Raw genomic sequence first — 20,015 nt, 5'->3', positions numbered from 1 at the left:
TTTCCCTTTTGAAATTATGTAGAACGTGGTTAATTTTGACATAATTGTTTGTTTGTTGCTTACATTCTGTTTGGTCAAGTTAAAGAACCGTGAAATGAATAAACCGGCGGTAATATTTGTAGTAGTAGTAGGATAACGAAGAACAAGCTTGCTACACGATGTGTACAATCAAATCATGTCAATGATATTTTCTTTTGTTATAAAAAGTAAAGACGCCCACGCAAAATTGTGAAACTTTCTTTCTTTTTTCACGCTGTACGCAGATTGTGACAGAAACAGCAAGTTTTGAACAGTGGGTTGTGTGCATTTCCAACGGTACAGTACTTTTCTTCTCCACAGCACAGCATTAAGGGCGCACTGTCACTTTAAGGGAGTCTTGCGCCTCACTTTGTGGGCGGGAATCCAGCGTCTCGTGTCTCGGGACACTTGTTTTATATAAGAACGCCTTTATTAAAATAAATTATTCTAAATTAGTGAAACACGTTATGCTCATTCTAGTTTCATATTAAAGTGCACACTTATGCAGGCCTAGCAATGAGTCGGTGGCTACAGAAGGGATCAGATTCTACTTAACTCCATCATTTGGACACTTAAGGCCACTGAGGGTCATGATGATTATTTCACTGAACAGCAGCTGTAATATGTAATGATTTGTAATAATGACAGTATTTGGATATGGAGGTAAAGGTGAGGAGACCACCTGGAAACCACGCAGACTGCACATAGACTTCTCAAGCAGATTTACGACCAGGGTCCATGAAACTGATTAAGAAGATGAATAATGAACTTTAATGTGAAATGTGTACATTTTAATAAGGATTATTCTTATTCAGTAATCTCATATGCAGTTTTTACCATGCTTACCCTGAAGTTACTTCCAGGAAGAGCTCGGCGCCAACTGGTGTGTTCCTTACGTGAGCTGCCGGTCTCTCGCAGGGTAGTGAAACGCACACGTATGAACAGTATGAACTCACACGAGACCAGTAATGGTTTACAGATTCATCTGAGCAGAACCAGTGTGCAACATTGGAGCAATCCCATAGAACAAATCTGTTATTTTTATAGACAGAGACAAGACTGGGATTTCATCCATATTTGTGAAATTATATGGGACATAATGAGGCATGAAAAACAACAAGGCATAAAATAATTTCTGTGTGATCATAGTAAATTTTTGCAGAATAATTTAAATTATTTCATAGTTATATAACTGTTTAGTAAGCTTGGAAATGCTGTATATATTAGACAAACTTCACACAAGACTCAAGTGAAATCGTGGGCATTTTGTATTTCATTTATATGGGGCCAATGGCCACGTGAGAGTGAAAAACAACAGCAGCTCTTACAATGCAAGGACTTCAATAAATGCAAGGATATTTAACAGAAAGGAGCTTGTCTTTAAACAATCACAGTTTAATTGATGCAGAATGTGCCAGAATATCCAGCACTCAGCTTCCTGGTTCAGAGTCATATTTTGTGAGTGAACATAAACCTTCCCCCAGCCTAGGTCGTATCATACCCATGCATCATAATCGCACAACTTGGTTATGATACAACCCTGGGCCAGAGAAAGACATCGCTCTGACGTGAAAGCGTCTTCAGGCCGGAACAAGAGCATCTGTTCTTTACAGAGAAAATGAAATACGATGAATAACTGCAGTGATTTTGCTTAAGAAAATGCTTTGGAAGTTTCAAAGTCACACAAAATAAGACAACATTATCGGAAAAATAAAGAAAAAATAATTTGAACAACACAGAAATACTATGCAAAGGATGACATTCAATGTGAAATTAGCATTTGCAAAAAATTCAGATTAATTAAGCACGTGCTCAGCTATTATGGAAAGACTTCTGAAACAAAACATGCATTTAATGTGCTGCAAAGGCATTAAATAGAAATATATAAACCAAATGAATCCAGATCAGATTAAAACCTTCACTCTTCTTAATTTCCTTAACTGTACTATAAATAAGAAAAAAAAATTTGCAATTGTCTACACTAAACAATTATTTAAAAATAATTTTTATTTTTGTTTTTTCAGATAAATACCTTACCAAGCATACACAGAATCGATAAAACCTTAAGACAGCTGTGCATCAAGAGCAAAACATGAATCAATTCAACTGCTATGTTGTTAAGAGGGCGTCATTTATGCATGACGTTGCACCTGAGAGAAATAGAAAATATAGAGAAAAACAGAAGTGGCATACCTGCGTTTTGTGTTAGTAAAGAGGTGTTTCGAGGGAAAGACGGGAAACGGCGCGGAGGGGTAATAAGAAGCAGGCGACAGACAGTGACGAAGTTGTGGATTACCATTTAACCTCCACTTATCTGCCTTCAGATTAGCAACCGTGACCCACAAAGGACATTATCTGAAGAGATAAAACCTGCGGTTTGGGCCTAAGCTGCGTGTCACATCCTTGCATTTTGGAAGATTTAACCAATTGACCGAGCAATCCTGTTTGCGGATTACCGTGATCCCCTTGCTTGCACGCTGTCCTGGAACGGGTCCGGGCTCCTGGGCCTCGCGCCAGGGACCGAGGCGAGGAGGACGAGGAGGAGGACGATGACGATGAGGGCGAGGAAGAAAACTTTCATTTGTTAAGGACGTGTGTTTGTGAAATGAAGCAGGTGACCTTGGCGTCGCACAGCAACTTCCCTTTTTACAATCAACACAGCGCTTTTTCACTCGTCTGTCCACGCACCTCAAAGGAATTTTTTTTTTTTTTTACACTAACTTTACCATTTTCTTCATTTTTAAGCTTTCACCACCCTGAAGCAGCGCAATATGTGAAAAACAGCAGGACTTTTCGACCAGTGGTGTATAAAGCCATTTGGAAACGGGGAAAGTTTCAGTGGGACACACATATAGCGCAGTGTGGGAAAAAGGTCAAATGATGAATCAGTAAGACTTTAGGGAAGGTAATCGATATCTCGCTTTGTGACTGACACTGAATGTATCTACACACACACACACACACACACACTGGTTGCAGTGAGCAGGAGCCTAACCCGGCAACAGGGGGCGTAGGGCTGGAGGGGGAGGGGACACACCCAGGACGGGACGCCAGTCCATCATAAGGCAGCCCCAGCAGGACTCGGACCCCAGACCCACCAGAGAGCAGGACCCAGCCAAACCCGTTGTGCCACCGCGCCCCCCCAAATGTATCTAATATAATGAAATTCATATTCCACACAGGATATACAGCAAAACGCGGATAACACATGAAAAATCTCATCACTTATTTCTGCTGTGGTCCTTAACTATTCAGCTTGTCGACAGAGAAACCGTGGATAGATTCAACCGTGTTCGTACAGTGCTGCGAGAAAGTATGTGAACCTTTGTGTCCCTTAGTTTTATCATTACATGGTAATTATTTTTCTTTTTTTTTTTTAATTTTAAGAACTTTTGGCTATTTATTGTTATTGGTGTTATTATTTTTTGTAGTACTTTCTGTTGTATATAGTCTGTGGAGGAGCAGCAAGCAAGAATTTCATAGTACTTTGTACATGGTAAATGTACTTATGACAATAAACCTTGAACTTGAAATGGTCATTTAATGAGCATCAGTCTTTCTCACCTGACATGATAGGTGTGTAATGACTAATTCCACATTTTGCTTTAGAGGAAATCATGTGTGTGGTAGAAACATGGTACTAGTGCAAGTGTAAAAATAAGTGAAGCCCAAGTTGCACTGGTTACACCTAGTAGGTAAGTACAATCAGGGGTGTAAATCATAGTCATGTATTCATTTTACAAATTTATTTTAAGATTTACATTTAGATTATGTAAGTTTATTTTGATAATTTATAAGAGAATAATGACCATCCTTATAGGGTTCACACCCTTCGAAGCAGCACTGTATTAACAATATCCAATATGTTTCTCACAGTTTTTTTCACTTGACCCATCTTCTCCACAGCAGAGATTCCTGTCTATATCCACAGCAGCATGTTTAAGTAGCAATCTTCTTCAAGTGTCCCATGTCCCAACGCAGGGAATTGGCAGGGCACGGTGACCATGTGTTTGATACCATTCCAGGTGACCCCGAAGTTTCTGGCTGTGGTTTACCTCCGTCGCTAATCCCCAGAGAGATCCAAATTCAGGAATGCAGGAGAATAAAACTTGAGATCCACGGTCAGGTGGTTTGTCGTTGTATACATATTTACACAAAACACTGCATGTTTTTTCCTTTCATTACAAGGAATTACAGTATCAAGAGTATCAACCTGTCATAATACTAACAATATTATATAGATTATATATAATATATGTATTATATTACATACATTATGTATAATATGATATAACAGTAATAATAATGTAAATAATTTGTAATTTCTTCAACAAGTTCCTTGATGGCTTTAGAGCAGGGCATTCATGGGTCTTCAAGGGTCCACTTCTGTGCACCTGAGTGAAGGTCACAGTGTTGAACTTGGGACACAGGATGTGCACATGCCTTTCTGATAGAAAGGAATTAGCTCTTGACCGGTGCAATTAATCAGCCTTTATTAAGGGCTCTTAAGTACTTCCAGTGTTGAATGGAGAAAAATATATATGTCCTACTGACATGGACTTCAACATACTGTATGTGTTGTTGTAGTCTTTTTTTTGCTCCATTTCCTTTTGCAGAAAAATTTTTTTTTGAGCATTAGGTGGTGAACAATCATATTTATAAAGTTCCACAAAGCTGAAATCTAATGATTTTTTTGCATCGCGATTTTCTAAAACAGAAAAGAAACAAATTACGTGTTCAGAACAGTATTTACATACAATCACAGCAATCTAAAAATATTAATTAGAAACTTTAGCATCATCGTATTAATATTCATTAAAATTTTTTTGTTTCCCAGTAAAAATCTTGGTTCTATGCAGGTATATTTGTGTCATGTTAAACATTTGAATGCCCGTGTTGGAAGAAATCCCAGAAAAAATACATATTGGTTTTCTTCCACGGTGCCTGTATTTTGATTTAAAAGGAAACATTTATTCATCTGTAGAAGATGTATTTTAGTTTGTAAGGATATTGAACCACAGGAACGAGGTGAGCAATAAGAATAATAATATTACACGTCATTTAATTGTTAAACAGGGGTGTTTATACTTATATTTATTTAACACACCATACCTCTTATTTACATTCCCTTACATTTATATAGAACATACCTGTACATACATATAATGTCTAGTGTCTATTTTGTATATTTTGAATTGTTATATTTTTAATATTTTTATTTTTTTATTCGCTTATTCTATATTTATTATCTGTTTCTGTCACCAAGACAAATTCCTTGTATGTGTGAAGATACTTGGCAATAAAGCTCATTCTGATTCTGATTATAGCTCTTTGACTGTGAACGTATCACAGAATTTAATATTTCCATATATATTTCTCTAGATGATTAGGTTAGATTAGGGTTCTATGTTTTTTGTACCTGTTATGATGTTTAACATGCAAGCAGTGACAGCATGTTGATGCAATAGCTTCATTTCTATTCTACGAGTCCCTTTCGTAAGAAATATTCTTTTTAAATTAACCTTCCGAGGACCGCAGATGACGAGCAGGAGGGTGAAGATGATGTCAGTAACAATGTTGATAATGCTCGTGATGATGGGTATTTACACAAGCATAGCAGATGGAGGCAAAGCTAAAACCCAGGCTGGTTTCATCCTCGGATGAATTATTCTTCGCCATCACAACCGGTGTTGACGATAATCCCAAGAGAAACGTGTGCTACAAGAGATGATCGGGAGATGGTATGCACGCCATTGCAAGATTTTCAGTGCCACTGGCCCAAAAGCTTTTGTAACATTTTTTGTGTCATAAGCCTGTCCAAACTAGAAGCTCAACCACCAAGCCTGTAAAAAAATAAAGCAACAGCTCTAACTGGCTTGTTAAACGAGATTAGCTCCGTTAAGAACGTTAAAATAGCAGAAGGACACAGTCTTACACGATTTTAATCCCAGAGTTTGCTGTTAAGAAGATCAGGATTTGCCTGGCATTTCCCTGCCACTCTTAAGTGGTTTGGGACTTTAAAAGGGGCTTCGTCCGTCAAACCCATTGACTCCAATAGGACTCCTGCAGCCATGATGGATCCGAAATTCCATCTTTTCATGAACATCTCCAAGATCAGTCCCTTCGAGGGACCCCAGTACCACCTGGCACCCAGATGGGCCTTCTACTTCCAGGCAGCGTTCATGGGCTTCGTCTTCCTCGCTGGCCTCCCGTTGAATTTCATCGTGCTCTTTGTGACGCTCAAGTACAAGAAGCTCAGGCAGCCTCTCAATTACATCTTGGTGAACATCTCAGCAGCAGGCTTCATTTTCGTGGCCTTCTCAGTCAGCCAGGTGTTTGTGTCTTCTTTAGCAGGCTACTATTTCCTGGGAGTTTTCTTGTGCGCTTTGGAGGCCTGCATGGGCTCCATCGCAGGTAAGTGCTCATTTACTCAGTATCTCAATGTCTCAGCACATTAGTTCATCCCTCACAGTATCTGGTTATGTGTTACCACCTCATTGCAATATTTCATTGAATTGGATGGATGGATTTTTACTGTTATGTTTTTGGTTATCCAGGGGTTCGGGGGTGTCAAAAATAAAAAATACAAAAATATTTGGACCCGAGTTGGATTTGGAAAAGGACAGAAGACTGAAGGAACACAGAAATATGAATGCAGTTGTGTGGGATTTACTTTGATTTAAACATATCACTCAGTAAATTTGTTACCACCACATAAAAATTAAGCAAAATTAGTTTTTTCTTTTGTCCTTAAACTGAAAATGTTTGATGCTGAAATAATATATATTTTTTAATTTTATTTTTAATTATTAAGCTGACACCATTATCCAATTAGACTTACTTACAGTTTAGGTGTACAGTGTGTATTTCTGCAACCTACCAATAACATCTACGATTGATAATATGGGATGAAACACACAAGTTTATTTCACAAACCCTAACCATAACCATTTAAAGAAAAGAAAGATAAACAAGGCAAGAACAACATCTTAAAGTCAGTATTATAAAGGACCAAGGGCTAAGAGTGCAGCGGTAAAAACTGAGTCGTGGAAGAGATGTTGGGACGGTTGGAAACCACTGGAAGAGTGTTGTTTTTGAAGGTTCGAGCATAATGACATAAAAAATGTACAGTTGCAATAACGTTACCCGAGGCGACTGTGGGACTCATGAACGGGCCGTTCCCCTGGATCATTTAAACGCCATTCTTTCACAGGGTTGGTGACGGGATGGTCCCTGGCGGTCCTCGCCTTTGAGAGATACGTGGTCATCTGCAAGCCCTTTGGGAATTTTAAATTTGGGAGCACTCAAGCGCTCTGTGCTGTGGCCTTCACCTGGATCATCGGGACCGGGTCAGCGGTGCCGCCGCTCTTTGGCTGGAGCAGGTAACGTGGCAAATTCGGCTCGGCTTGCTTACTTACCGTGCGGGAAAGTGCACCACTGGACCTCGTGTCATCATGTGTGGAAGGCGTGCTTCTTATTTTAGCTGGGTTTTCATGTATTCGTTGATCTGACATTTAAAGCAACTTGGAGCGTTCAGCCATTTATAGCAGTTTACCCATTTGTACAGATGGGTAACTTTTAATGGAGCAATTTTTAGTCTAAGTACCTTGATGAATGTTACTACTGCAGGAGGTGGGATTTGAACCTGCAACCTCTGAGTCCAGAGGTAGCATCCCTTTCCACATGCTGGTGTATTTAATATAATACTGAACCACTGCAACCCTATAAAAATATTACAAAATATAACTTTTAAGATCCCCTATAACAACATACTGCAGAATGCTGAGATTGTGGAATGACCTCCCCCTCTCACTCAAAACTGCTGAATCTCTGCCTACATTTAGAAAGGGTCTTAAGACTCACTTCTCCCTTTATCATGCAGTTCATGTGATGTGTAAATGTTCATTCTCTAGAACTTTGAAATCATAACGGTTGAATAACGGATAAACTTTCACACAGCTACTCGTGCAATGTAAATTTTTAAGAAAAAAATTATGAACGTGACTAGGAATTGTCAATTAATTGGATGAACTTCCATGCAGCTACTCATGTGATGTACATTGGTTCATATGGTGGAAAGTAACTATTCAAGAATCATATATTTGCATCTAAGTCTCTCTTTCAGTTAATGTATTGTACACACTGTATTTTCTATGAGATGTACATCACTTTGGAGAGAAGAGTCTGCTAAAGGAATAAATGTAAATGTATATTGTGGAACAGAAGAGGAAAATAATATACTTTCTAGAAGTGGGTCTGGTTTCAATCTGATCCAGCTTGATTGCTGTTTCTAAGGTACATTCCAGAGGGCCTGGGATGCTCCTGCGGACCAGACTGGTACACGCATAGCGAGGAGTACAAGACCGACAGCTATACCTACTTCCTCATCATTGTGTGCTTCATCTCTCCCATGACCATCATCATTTTCTCCTACTCGCAGCTGCTGGGTGCCCTCCGAGCTGTGAGTATCTCCCATTCAGTGAACCTTCGTCCACCGCCGGCCCTCAGAGCCCAAATGATTTGTGCCTTCCGAGTAGGGGTGGCACGTGATGTCTAACACTGTACTCCTGGGCCTCCCTCGCCCTCCCACACGCAGGTTGCCGCCCAGCAGGCAGAGTCAGTGTCCACCCAGAAGGCTGAGAAGGAGGTATCCAAGATGGTGATCGTGATGGTAGGCTCCTTTGTGGTCTGCTACCTCCCGTACACCCTTACCGGCCTCTACTTCGGCTTTGCGGATGACGACAACAAAAACTTCCGCATGGTCACCATTCCTGCCTACTTCCTCAAGAGCTCCTGCGTCTATAACCCTCTCATCTACGCCTTCATGAACAAACAGGTGGGTCTCCCTCCATGGTGCTTGTGCTCCACATAACTTCAAGAAGATGTAGAAGATGTTGGATGTCTTTATATACACCTCTGATTGTACCTTCCAGTTCAACGCCTGCATCATGGAGACAGTCTTTGGGAAGAAGATTGAGGAGAGCTCAGAGGTGTCCAGCAAAACCGAGACGTCATCTGTCAGCCAGGGCTAGGAGGCGAGCTTAAAGCCACAACCGTGACTGCGACCACACAGACAGACCTCACTCTACAGAGGATAGACTATTTTACCCATGTCCTGCACTCCAGCTACGTGCAGCTTGGATGGACAAGCCAGGAGCACAGCTTTTACTCTTCTACTTCCCAATGTGGAAAAAAAAAGCTTTAGTTTATTTTTCCCCCCTTGTACTTACCTTTAATAAGTCAACACCATAAGTTCACTCAGTTAGTAAATTCCACTGCATTGCATTTGGGGGAGAAAAGAAAGAAAAAAAAAAAAGTAGGTTTTTTTGATAAAATGCAGTAATGGTTCTTACACTGAAGATAACCATCAGCCTGGCAATGTATATTTGTATTAATGTGTAATTCACTGTTGTAGAGACATGCATGGATTCATTCATTAACACTGAGACCAAATAAAAGTTTGTATTGTATGATGCACTTTTAAGTACACTGTCTGGCCTTAATTATTTCTGAGACAAGCAAAAGTGATACTGCTAAATACGTCAAGAATCCAAACATTTTACATTGTTAAAAGCACTTTTACAAACCGAGCACCTTTTGTTCGAAGTAACCTTCTCACTAAGAATTAAGAGCAATAAGTAGCAGACTGGACTTCCACTCTGTAAATTAAACAAAAAACCACACTAAATACTAGGTGCTGCAAAAATTTAGGGCAATATATACAATTTACACTTGAAATGCTTTCATTAAATACAGATGATGCATTCAAACTGCATACCAGTCATTAGAATACTCAATTGTGTTTTATTGACAACCTCAATGCAATAACAGAATTTAATTCTAATCCTGCTTACAAACGATGAGGATCTTTTACACAGGCTTTCAGCTTACATTGAATCAAAGTAGTGTAATTACTTTGCACTGCACTAATTAAAAAAGGTCTAAATACTATTTTGTTTTATTCCTTTACAGTGGTTAAATAAAAGTGTCAGGTAGGAGAGGAAATACTGGCTTTTCTCATGTGGACACTGTTGTAATAGGACAAACCTGGGAACCTTTTGCATTTGCACATCACTTTTACACCAAGTAAATCCATGCCCACCGTTCACAAAGAAAGGGTGCTGGTTAGTCTACAAGAAATTAAAGAAGGCACAAAGTATAAAAGGAGGAATGTAACGAACCAATAGTCCTGAATTACGCTAAAACAATTTTCCAAGGGATCTTTTTAAAATATGACAGCACAAAATAAGATGAAAAAATACAAGCCATCAAACTTCTGCTGCACTCATTCATGGCTTCCACAGGACTAAAGGCAGCAATTACCCTGTATGGTAATGTACTTTAATTACAGTTCCTTTCAGAGTCACCATAAAACTACTTGTGTTGTACATAAAACTTCAACTGCTGAAAGCCAGTTCATGAAAGGAATTCATTACGTAAGAAGTGTTTCGGAGAATATGCTATAAACAAATGTGTGCATACACACATTCTCTCAACCCACTGCATGCCAAAACAGTGTTCAAATGAGAGTAATCAAGGTAACAACATTGTACTGTAAAAATTCATTTTACATATAAAAAACAAACTAAATACACTGGATGTCCTTATAACAGTCTTGTTGGAGACCAGGTGTAGGGACAGGAAGCCATAAAATAAATTATTGTTTATCTAGTGAACATTGAGCCTTTCCAAAGTGGAAAGATTTAAAACTCATCATGCCGTACTAAAGCTTCGCCAAAATCTGTGGCTTGACTCCCAACGAACAAGTCGTACTTCGCTATTATTTCTTCTTTAGTGAGTCGACCATCCTGAAAAACATGAACAAGGTTAAAAACGGACCCGCCGTTATGATCAAACACATCCGTTCTTCCAGATGTTTTCCGCCCGGAGTAACAACCTAATAAAGAGGTATCTACACGCTTCTTCTATTTAGACACACATACAGCAGGATGTCCTATATGAGCTAAGGCTTCACACAGTCAACTGTACACACAGACTTGCTTCATGCTGATGACGTCCATATTATTTCTTGCAATGCACCTCTATGCTCCTTACCTTGTCTGTATCTGACTCGTACACCAGATGCTTGGCTTCTGCCTCAGCATGGTCATAATCCGAGGGCAGTATCCAGTCCTTGGTCTCCTCCTTGTCCATTTTCCCATCTTTGTTCTTGTCGCGGAACTCCACAAACTGCTCACGTTCTGTCTTGACCCACTCGGGTTCCTGGGGGTCTCCCTCCTGGTTGTACATGTCCCCTGGAAGATGCATTTTTTTAAATAAAAAAAAAAAAAGAAAAAAAATTTACAAAATGTAAACCATTTTAAACATTTAGATCAAAATACACAAACAGAGCCTCATTACCTCTTTGTGCATTTCAGAATCTAAGTTGTTACATTACATTTATTCATTTAGGTGATGTTTTCCAAAGGGACTTACAGTGCTTACAATTATTTACTCATTTGTACGGCTAGGTAATTTTACTGGAGCAATTTAGGGTACATACCTTGCTTAGGGGTACTACAGCCAGAGGTAGGGATCAAACCTGAGACCTTGGGGTCCAAAGGCAGCAGCTCTAACCACTACACTACCAGCTGTTCCTACTGATCAAATGTGAACACTGGATTTATTGATTTTTTTTTTTTTTTAAACCTCACCCTGTCAGTTGTGAGGAGTAACCAAAAACCTAAACAGCTATGCAACAACTCGTAGAAATTGAAAATAAAACAAAAACCTGCTTCAGTGATTAACTTACCAATGTATTCCTCTAAATCAATGAACCCATCTCCATTCTTGTCAATATCTTCCATGGTTTCCTGTAGAAGAATACAAAAAACATTTACATTTCATTTACATTTAACCTGTTATTTCTATTTGTTACATTTTTGTTATCACCAATTGCAATTTTATAGATAATGTGCTGATTTTCTTTGTGTGTCCAATAGGCCTTCAACTCTTGCATCTCTTTTCAGATCTCCAAGTTCTGGGAAAATGACTGAAGGCAGACGTACCAGCACCACAATGTCTTTCATGTAGTCATACTCCTCGGGGTGTAGAAAGGCTGTGAACTCCTCCTTGTTGGCAACGAGGTCTCCGTCCTTGTTTGCCATTTTAAAACGTCTCTCATCTCGGGACATCATCTGTTTGTAGTTAAATCCATCATCTGGGTCATTATCATCTGCAAAACACACGTGTTTGTCACTTCTCCAAGGAGCAACGTTCTTCTGCACAACAGGAGCTTATTAATGATAACTAAGTTCCACACTTCATATTAAACATATGCAGAGTGACTATAATAGAATCAACATGATAAATGACACAATCATAACTGATGACAATGGAAACAACAGGTGGAATCATGGGGAAACTGTTGCACTCTGCTAATCATCACATCCCTGGCCCTGTCATCCTGTCTCTCTCTCTCCCTCTTACCCTCGTAAGCAGCATACGTAACGTTTTTGTACTCCTCCCAGGAGACCAGGCCATCACTGTTCATATCGAAATCTTTCCACTGCCGGTCCGCATTGTCATAGATGTACTTCTTTTGGGCCTTTTTAATCCAGGCCTTCAGCTCATCCTCAGTAACAAAACCGTCCTTATCGCCGTCGACCTTATCGACAATCATTCTATGAAACAGAGAGAGAGAGACATCTTGAGGGCCGTGCTGGCTGGTGGGGGACCTACCGAGCACGTAGCCATAGGTCACGTTCTTGTACTCCTCCCAGGAAACCACACCGTCCTCGTTGAGGTCATGCCCCTTCCACTGGCGGTCCACATCATCATAAATCCAGCGCTTTTGTGCAAATTTGATCCACTTTTTCATCTCTTCTGTTGTAACAAACCCATCTTTGTCTTCGTCTATTTTATCAACTATCTTGCTACAGAGAGACAGACAGGTCATCCATGGAAGAGCGGCATTTTAGCAGCTCAGAATGGATTCTCGCAACAAACCACTGCCACTCACGTAAATTCAACATCCAGTTTGGTGCAAAAAATGAGAATCAGGTCTATTAAACATGCAGAAGGAGACAACCGAGTAAAATGTCTTTTAGTGTTTATCCACTGTAGCAGAAAACCACAACAGCTGCCTGGCTCATAAAAAGCATTAAGAGCTCCCTGTACTGAACTGTTAAATACTGAACCTGAGAAGGAGGCAAGACAGGTACCTCAGACCAGTAAGATATGACATCCCCAGTTTGCCCATTGCCTTTAACAGTATTACCAACAAATGGGGAAATAATGGAGAAACTGATATAGCTGCTATAAAACGATACTCCAAATATAGTCCATCCTCACTACTATTCACTATTTGCAGGGAAAGAGGGTCAAATGCAGCCAAATTTAATTTTCTTTGTTATTTTTGTTGATTTTCATGTGAAGCTTTACAACTGAATGCTTAAGTAAAGAATTACTGAAATACCCTAAAGAAATGTTTTTTTTTTAAAAAAAAAAAAAAAAAAACCATAGCGATTTGTACATTTTAAAAAAAAAAAACACAATAATTGAATAGTTTGCTGTACTGCAGCTAATAGGTCAAAAATAAACTTATTTTGCTAATTTTTTAAATACTCTAATTATATGAAACAAAATGTACTGTATGTCTTTAGACAAGTTCAGTTTAATCCAAAATACAAAATAGGTCTAACAGAATAAACTGTATAGTACTGGTTACAGGCCTCAGTATAATGTAACTAATACTTTATTAAAGAACCAAAACATAGCGCACGCACAACCTGAACAGGAAATGGGCTTTTCAGTAAGCACCCAGTAATGTGGTGACCAACAAGCAAACCACACTGCTGCATGATACAAACCCCAGTCTCTCTTTGCTCTCTTCAGGGGTGAGCTGGTCGAAGGTCTTGGCTTCCTCCTCGCCCAGAAAGGCATCGTGATCGTAGTCGAAGTTCTCAGCATCTTCGTGCTCCTTCTCACTCAGAGGGTCATCGTGGTGAACGCGGTCCTTCTTCTCCGTGGGCTTGCTGGTGGCATACACCACGCAGAGCGCAAAGCACATCAGAAAGGGCCGCAGCTCCATCCTCCAGCTCTGGAACTAGGGTGGGGACATAGGGAGGCAGGTGCTTAAGCTGGGAATCTCAGTATGCACTCACTGCCCTGTTCTGCCTATTTTGTCAGTAAAATAGGCCTGCACTTTGAGTGAAGTCCTCTGGAACAAACAGCGTAAAACAGCCCTGGGGCAATCAGTATTTCTTTGGTAACAAGAAAGGGAGGCTTAAGAGAAACAAATCTATAGGAGCACTGCTTAAGCTCAGTGAGCCTGTAAGAAAATGAGAAGCTGCTCAGGTGCAGTCAGGTATGGAACCTGCAGCCCTTCTCTCCTCATGTGACATCCATATGAGAAACACTTGCATTCATCAGAGGAGTTATGAGTAAATAAGTTTAATAAGCACAAGTGATGATTTATGCTTAAATTACAACGCTTCTTTGCATTGCATGTAGTTAGCTATTAAGCTTGAACATATCCTATGCAAGACTTCTGTGATATTTGAAAGTCCAGTGGGAACAAAACCGAACACAACATTTGAATGTTTAAAGGTCCAGATCCATAACTACTGCTCTGATAAAACAGGTAAAAAACCTCTGATACAATTACATATTCATTATTTATTCATTACATGATTTATTCTGATGCAATCACATGTACATGGTTAGAGCTGCTGCCTTTGGATCCAAAGGTCACAGGTTCAATCCCCACCTCTGGCTGTAGCACCCTTGAGTAAACTACTTACCTAAAATCACTCCAGTAAAATTACCCTGCTGTATAAATGGGTAAATAATTGTAATCTTGTAATAATTATAACCTTAACATTGTAAGTTGCTTTGAAGAAAAGCATCAGCTAAATTAATAAATGTAAATGTATCCTACTTCAAAATGCAATGACTAAGCCATGTGAGTATTTGCAAATCAAAAGAATTGTTGACTGTAGACAATAACCAAATAAATGGTAACTCTCTTCTCACTATAATGCAAATAAAAGATGAAAGCTCTGCCAAGATGTTAAGTTAATAACCTTAAAATGGTGTAACTGGGGCAGAATGTACTGGGTATTGTGCTTAGGGTTGTAAACCAGTAACCAGTAACCCGGTGGTCGCCGGTTTGAGCCCTCCATCAAGTACCCTTGATCAAAATACTCAACCTGAACTGACACCGTGAAACACCCTGTTGTACAAAAGTGGTAAATCATTGGAAAGTTTAGCAACTAATCATGCGGTCAATGTTAAACTGGACAAAAGAATCAAATAAACAAATATGATAATATTACAGATACTAATACCTCAAAACACTTAATACTTAAGAGCTCTTTTTGGTTGCAACACAGGGCGTAAGGCTGGAGGGGGAGGGGACACACCCAGGACGGGATGCCAGTCCATCACAAGGCACCCCAAGCAGGACTCGAACCCCAGACCCACCAGAGAACAGGACCCGGGCCAACCCACTGTGCCACCGCACCCCTCTGTGTGTGTGTGTGTGTGTGTATTATAAATATATAAAATAAACTTTGCCGAAGGAGAACACTAACACACAGAATTTACATCCATTTACGCCTTCAGTAAATTCTAAGTGGGGAAAAAAGAAACTGTGACACTAAAATACTATACTATAGATCCCTTTTTAACAGAAATAAAATCACGAACTAAATTTCACGGAAGACAGAAAGTCACACATACAACAACACACTGACTGAGACTACCGGTTACTTGACTTGTGTGCTCGCCTTTGTCACAGCGCAGTTACCAAAATTAACGAGAAAACAGGTCGAATACACTCCAATAAAACCTCTTCTATTGTATAGTTTTAAAATAATATTATTATTATTATTATTATTATTAATAATAAGAAAAAAACACAAATAGTGACAAAAACTGTCACAGCTCCACGCCACGGACTGCCGGGAGCTGAGAGGATTATTATATTTAAACGATGATGCATGATATTATTGCATGCTATTGTGAGGGGAAGAGTCAGAGAGAGGAAAAGACTGAAATCGTGCGACGTGCGCGTAATTAAATTAATTTAATTAATTGGAAAAAAAATTTACAATCACCTCGCAGATTTATTGACTTGGACGAACGTACTGAACCCCGCTCACCCTCCTCGTCTGCCTGTGTTTTCTCCTATCCAGGTGCGAGCAGTGCACTGAGACCAAGGCGGATGTACTGAACACTCCTCTGTCACACCACTTCCGGTAGGGAATATGGGAACAAGGTCCAATCACAGTGGGACCGCATCGCGGCGTGACGGTCCCACACAGTTCTTCTGGCGCTCTCGGATTGGTCCTCTTCGTTGTAACCCGGCAATCCGATTGGCCATGAACCGCCACGTCCTCAAACCGCGGTGCGCCTGCAGAGCGGGCGGTAAGGCGGGAAATACGGTACGCACGCGCGCGCACGCGACGTTACTCATGTCGCTGATGCCTTTCCCCAAATCGGATTACAGTGTAAGATGTTCAAAATTACCTGACCGTCACTTTTGCCATGATTTGTTTTTAAATATAGAATGGCAAGTTTGCAGACATAACACAGATTGTCTTGTACAGAGATGCATGATTCTCGTTGGTTATACAAATGAATGAATTTAACTGTAGCTGTTTAAAAACTCTGAGGTGTCCGAATTCAGTAGAATCTCCTCCTGCTCTTTGGAAATTTTATTTGAGAAAAATTCGACTCATTTGTACAGTGGGTAATTTTTAACTGGAGACATTTGGGTAAGCACCTCAAAGACACTGCTGGAAGTGGGATTCGAACCTGGGTCCTCCCAGTACAAAGTTTTCTAGAATTTCCTACTGAAGTGAAAGCACATATGCCTAGACGTGGTCAGAAAGCTTCCAGATTGTTCTTTCTTAGCTTTCTTTATTTTTTAAACAAAACAACGCATTGTCCTACAGTATAAAGCCTTTAACAAAGAAGACACTAAAGCACTTCAAACTTTATGAAAAATCAAGACATTTCCTTATTTGGTAGCAGTAGTATATGTTTAACTAAAAGGTTATATGCAGAGATGCAATGCCATGGGCTGTTTGCAGGTCGGCATTGGTCATGTTTTTCCAGCAACACTGTTGTCCAGTGTGTCCATGCCATCCTCAGGGTCCCTTTGGGAGAAAGGCGGACCAGCTGGGTCCCGGCTGAGCTCCGCCTGCTCCGAATCGGACGCCTCGGATCCGGAGCTCGGGTCAGGCCCTGCCCCGCTGTCCCTGTCACCCTCGTCGCGGGATTCGCCTCCGGTCTCGTTCGGTTCGTGTAGGAAATTGCAGATCGTATTGTTCCGGCCCGTGAATTCTCTGTCGTTGAGCTGCAGCACTTCAATACCACCTTCAAACACAGTTAAATACACCAGTCGTTGTGTAACTTCTCACAACCACTGTATTTACACTTAGTGTCTTTCTTTCAGGCTTGTCAGTCAAACTGACAGGAACTTTGTGCAAATATATATTATGCAGCAGGCCTCTGAATATCTGAATGTGAGATTAATTTCAAATCCACCCCCAGGAGTGGGGTGCAAGCTCCTGGACCAACCTGAGCTTGCTTCTCCCTCCTTCTTCTCTGACAGAAATGTGCGCTGCATCATCAACTTCTTTGCTGTGTGGCACATGTATTTGAGCTCCGGGGTGCCGCCGGATTCTGTATCTAAACAACACATTCACCGTTTCACTACGGGACTTGGAAATCTGGCGAGGGTAAGTGCTCAGAAACCAGCACGGCCATTAATTACCATTTACAGTTGCACAACACCAATGCTTTCCTGGAAATTAACACTTTAGTCAAACATTTATTTGTGTCAAGGAGTTTACCGCTTTCTCTGTATTCAGAGTTGAGCTGGGAATTTCTATATAGTACAACTTTAATTCACAAAAAAAAATACACACCATGCCCTGGCTCTTCTTGAAAGATCACGCAAGTGCCGAGGCCATCTATAAAATAGAGAAAATTAAGATAGAAGAAAAAAAAAAACAATTTGCTGCAATAGGTTTGTGTATTTTGTAAGAATACATTGATAAACAACTTCCATACCTTCCCTTACTGTGAAAACCACACAGGGAATGGACTTGAACTCTATTACACAGACACCTAACCCTATATGTACATTATTGTATCACCGTGAATTTAATACAGTAGTAGCTTAGTCACAGGGCCAGACTTTTGTAAAAACAGGAATAAATGTCAACTGAATTATGTTGATTGACATGATTATTCCAATGCTGCACTATATGAGTGATGGAGAAGCTGAAGAAAAACATTAATCAGAACTGCCTAGAAGTTCTGGAATTTTAATTTTGAAGTTTCAGTTGCATTAAATTTGTCTGAAAATCTTTTTCCCTTATTTTCTGTTTTTTAATTTTTCCCCTCCAGTGCCTAATGGGAAATCTGACACTGATTGTAAACATTTTAAAAGAAATTATTAGGAATGCAATTAGGATTTCTTTACATTTGGATAAACCTTTATGCAGCAACGGTCCTGCTCTCTAGCGGGTTTGGGGTTCAAATCCTTCTAGGGGTGCCTTGCAATGGAGTGGTGTCCTGTCCTGGGTGTGTCCCCTTCTCCTCCAGCCTTGCACCCTGTGTTACCAGGTTAGGTTCCAACTTGTCACGACCCCGCTTGGGACAAGCGATTTCAGACAGTCACACAGTGTGTGTGTGTCTATGCAGCAACTCGTGTGATGTTTCATATGGTGGAAAGTAACTAACTGTAATTTATAATCACGTGTCTGCATCCGTGTCTCTCTCTCTGCTGAAGTAATGCACACATTGCATCTTCTATGAGATGTATGTTGCTTTGGAGAAAAGCATTTGCTAAATGAGTAAATAAATGCTTAGAGTGATAATCAAGTCTGCATATTTGCACACCCAAAGAATTTTCTTTAAACATACCTTTGATAATTTTAGATGACAAATTTTCAAAGTAAAATATTTAGAACATTTAGTGTCAAAATTTGTTATTTTTTACAAATATTCCTCTGCAGATCTGTTATTGTTTCATAGCGACACTTGGTCACAAATAAGGACGTTACCGCTGACACTATAGCGCCGCCTGGTGGATGTCACCAGACATCGCACGTCAAGTGTAAAACAGAAAAACAATGCTGCTGTAGATTACAGGGAGGGGCAAAATTTAGAATAATATTTAAAAAATTACCTTCATACTCCCCAGCAAACACATATCGTCCAACCTGCATCATTGGCTGTTCGGAGTCCATTCCCTTCAAGGCAAAAACAAAATGTGTCTTTCCTACAGTTCAAAAAACAATCCCTTAAAAATGGTTAATTAATATTCAGAAGAGGAATAAAGACATATACAGCTTGAAATGGTGTCTTAAATATGATTTTGTATTTAAATTTGAATAACAGGAAAGTCACTTACTAGAATTTTGCATTTGCAGTCACATTGTGTCAAAAAGTCTGAATTGATTATTCCTGACAACTCGACCACAACGAGCTGCTCCTAATTTAAAGCCAAAACAAATGAGCAGACAAAAAAACAGAGAACAAAGACAAGAAATAACAATATGATTAGTAAAGTAGTAGTCGTCCAGTCGGGATTTATTACCGAAGTTTATAACAAAATTACACAGCATTCAGCCTATTTATTTTGAGCCTAGAGTCTATTTATTATTGTAATCGAAACATTTCGCCGACCTCTTCTTCCCATTCGTCCTCCATGATGAAAAATGTACGGCTTTTAAATTTCAATTAAAATCGCCATTTGTATCAGAACCCCTTCGGGGCGCCGCCATCTTTCTCCGGCTGTAAGGCATTCTAATCGATTGACGACACAACCAATGAAAACAGGAATAATAATCCATCCGTCCATTAATCCACCAGGAGTCATTTAAATTTGCAATAATTTAAAAAAACTAACTAAAGGCTTAGTAACAAATCCTCATATTATGATCAGTTTGACTTATTATGTGTACATATTATAATTGTTTTTTTCATCATCTGCTTGTCCACTGCTGAGTCACAGTGGCCCAGAGTATGTGAGACAG

The 20,015-nt window shown here is 39.8% G+C and overlaps 3 protein-coding genes across 5 annotated transcripts; 1 reads left to right on the top strand and 2 right to left on the bottom strand.

The window, feature by feature from the left end:
* The first annotated feature begins 6,089 nt into the window (after positions 1-6,089).
* opn1sw1 (opsin 1 (cone pigments), short-wave-sensitive 1) lies at positions 6,090-9,050 on the top strand. The gene is made up of 5 exons (XM_018755948.2): positions 6,090-6,432; positions 7,232-7,400; positions 8,314-8,479; positions 8,615-8,854; positions 8,952-9,050. Exons 1-5 carry the CDS (start codon positions 6,090-6,092, stop codon positions 9,048-9,050), a joined length of 1,017 nt encoding a protein of 338 aa, XP_018611464.2.
* An 800-nt stretch (positions 9,051-9,850) lies between these two features.
* LOC108936415 (calumenin-B) lies at positions 9,851-16,196 on the bottom strand. 3 transcript variants are annotated; one of them, XM_018755757.1, is made up of 7 exons: positions 16,080-16,196; positions 13,830-14,065; positions 12,700-12,893; positions 12,027-12,193; positions 11,771-11,831; positions 11,074-11,273; positions 9,851-10,826 (listed from the first exon to the last, which is right to left on the bottom strand). In XM_018755757.1, the coding sequence occupies exons 2-7, from the start codon at positions 14,048-14,050 to the stop codon at positions 10,722-10,724; spliced, it is 948 nt and encodes a 315-aa protein (XP_018611273.1). In that variant the 5' UTR covers positions 14,051-14,065; positions 16,080-16,196; the 3' UTR covers positions 9,851-10,721. The 3 variants fall into 3 exon arrangements, with proteins under 3 accessions (XP_018611273.1, XP_018611270.1, XP_018611272.1); XM_018755754.1 differs by lacking the exon at positions 12,700-12,893 and adding an exon at positions 12,448-12,641; XM_018755756.1 differs by lacking the exon at positions 12,700-12,893 and adding an exon at positions 12,448-12,641 and having other exon boundaries at positions 16,125-16,180.
* A 671-nt stretch (positions 16,197-16,867) lies between these two features.
* gtf3c6 (general transcription factor IIIC, polypeptide 6, alpha) lies at positions 16,868-19,768 on the bottom strand. Its single transcript, XM_018755828.1, has 6 exons — positions 19,666-19,768; positions 19,391-19,471; positions 19,166-19,229; positions 17,898-17,942; positions 17,548-17,658; positions 16,868-17,343 (listed from the first exon to the last, which is right to left on the bottom strand). The coding sequence occupies exons 1-6, from the start codon at positions 19,687-19,689 to the stop codon at positions 17,069-17,071; spliced, it is 600 nt and encodes a 199-aa protein (XP_018611344.1). The 5' UTR covers positions 19,690-19,768; the 3' UTR covers positions 16,868-17,068.
* Positions 19,769-20,015: the final 247 nt, after the last annotated feature.

Source organism: Scleropages formosus, chromosome 24, assembly GCF_900964775.1.
Source record: "Scleropages formosus chromosome 24, fSclFor1.1, whole genome shotgun sequence".
In the NCBI taxonomy this organism is placed as follows: domain Eukaryota; kingdom Metazoa; phylum Chordata; class Actinopteri; order Osteoglossiformes; family Osteoglossidae; genus Scleropages; species Scleropages formosus.
Note: the sequence above shows the minus strand (reverse complement) of the source record. Positions and strands in the feature narration are given on the sequence as shown.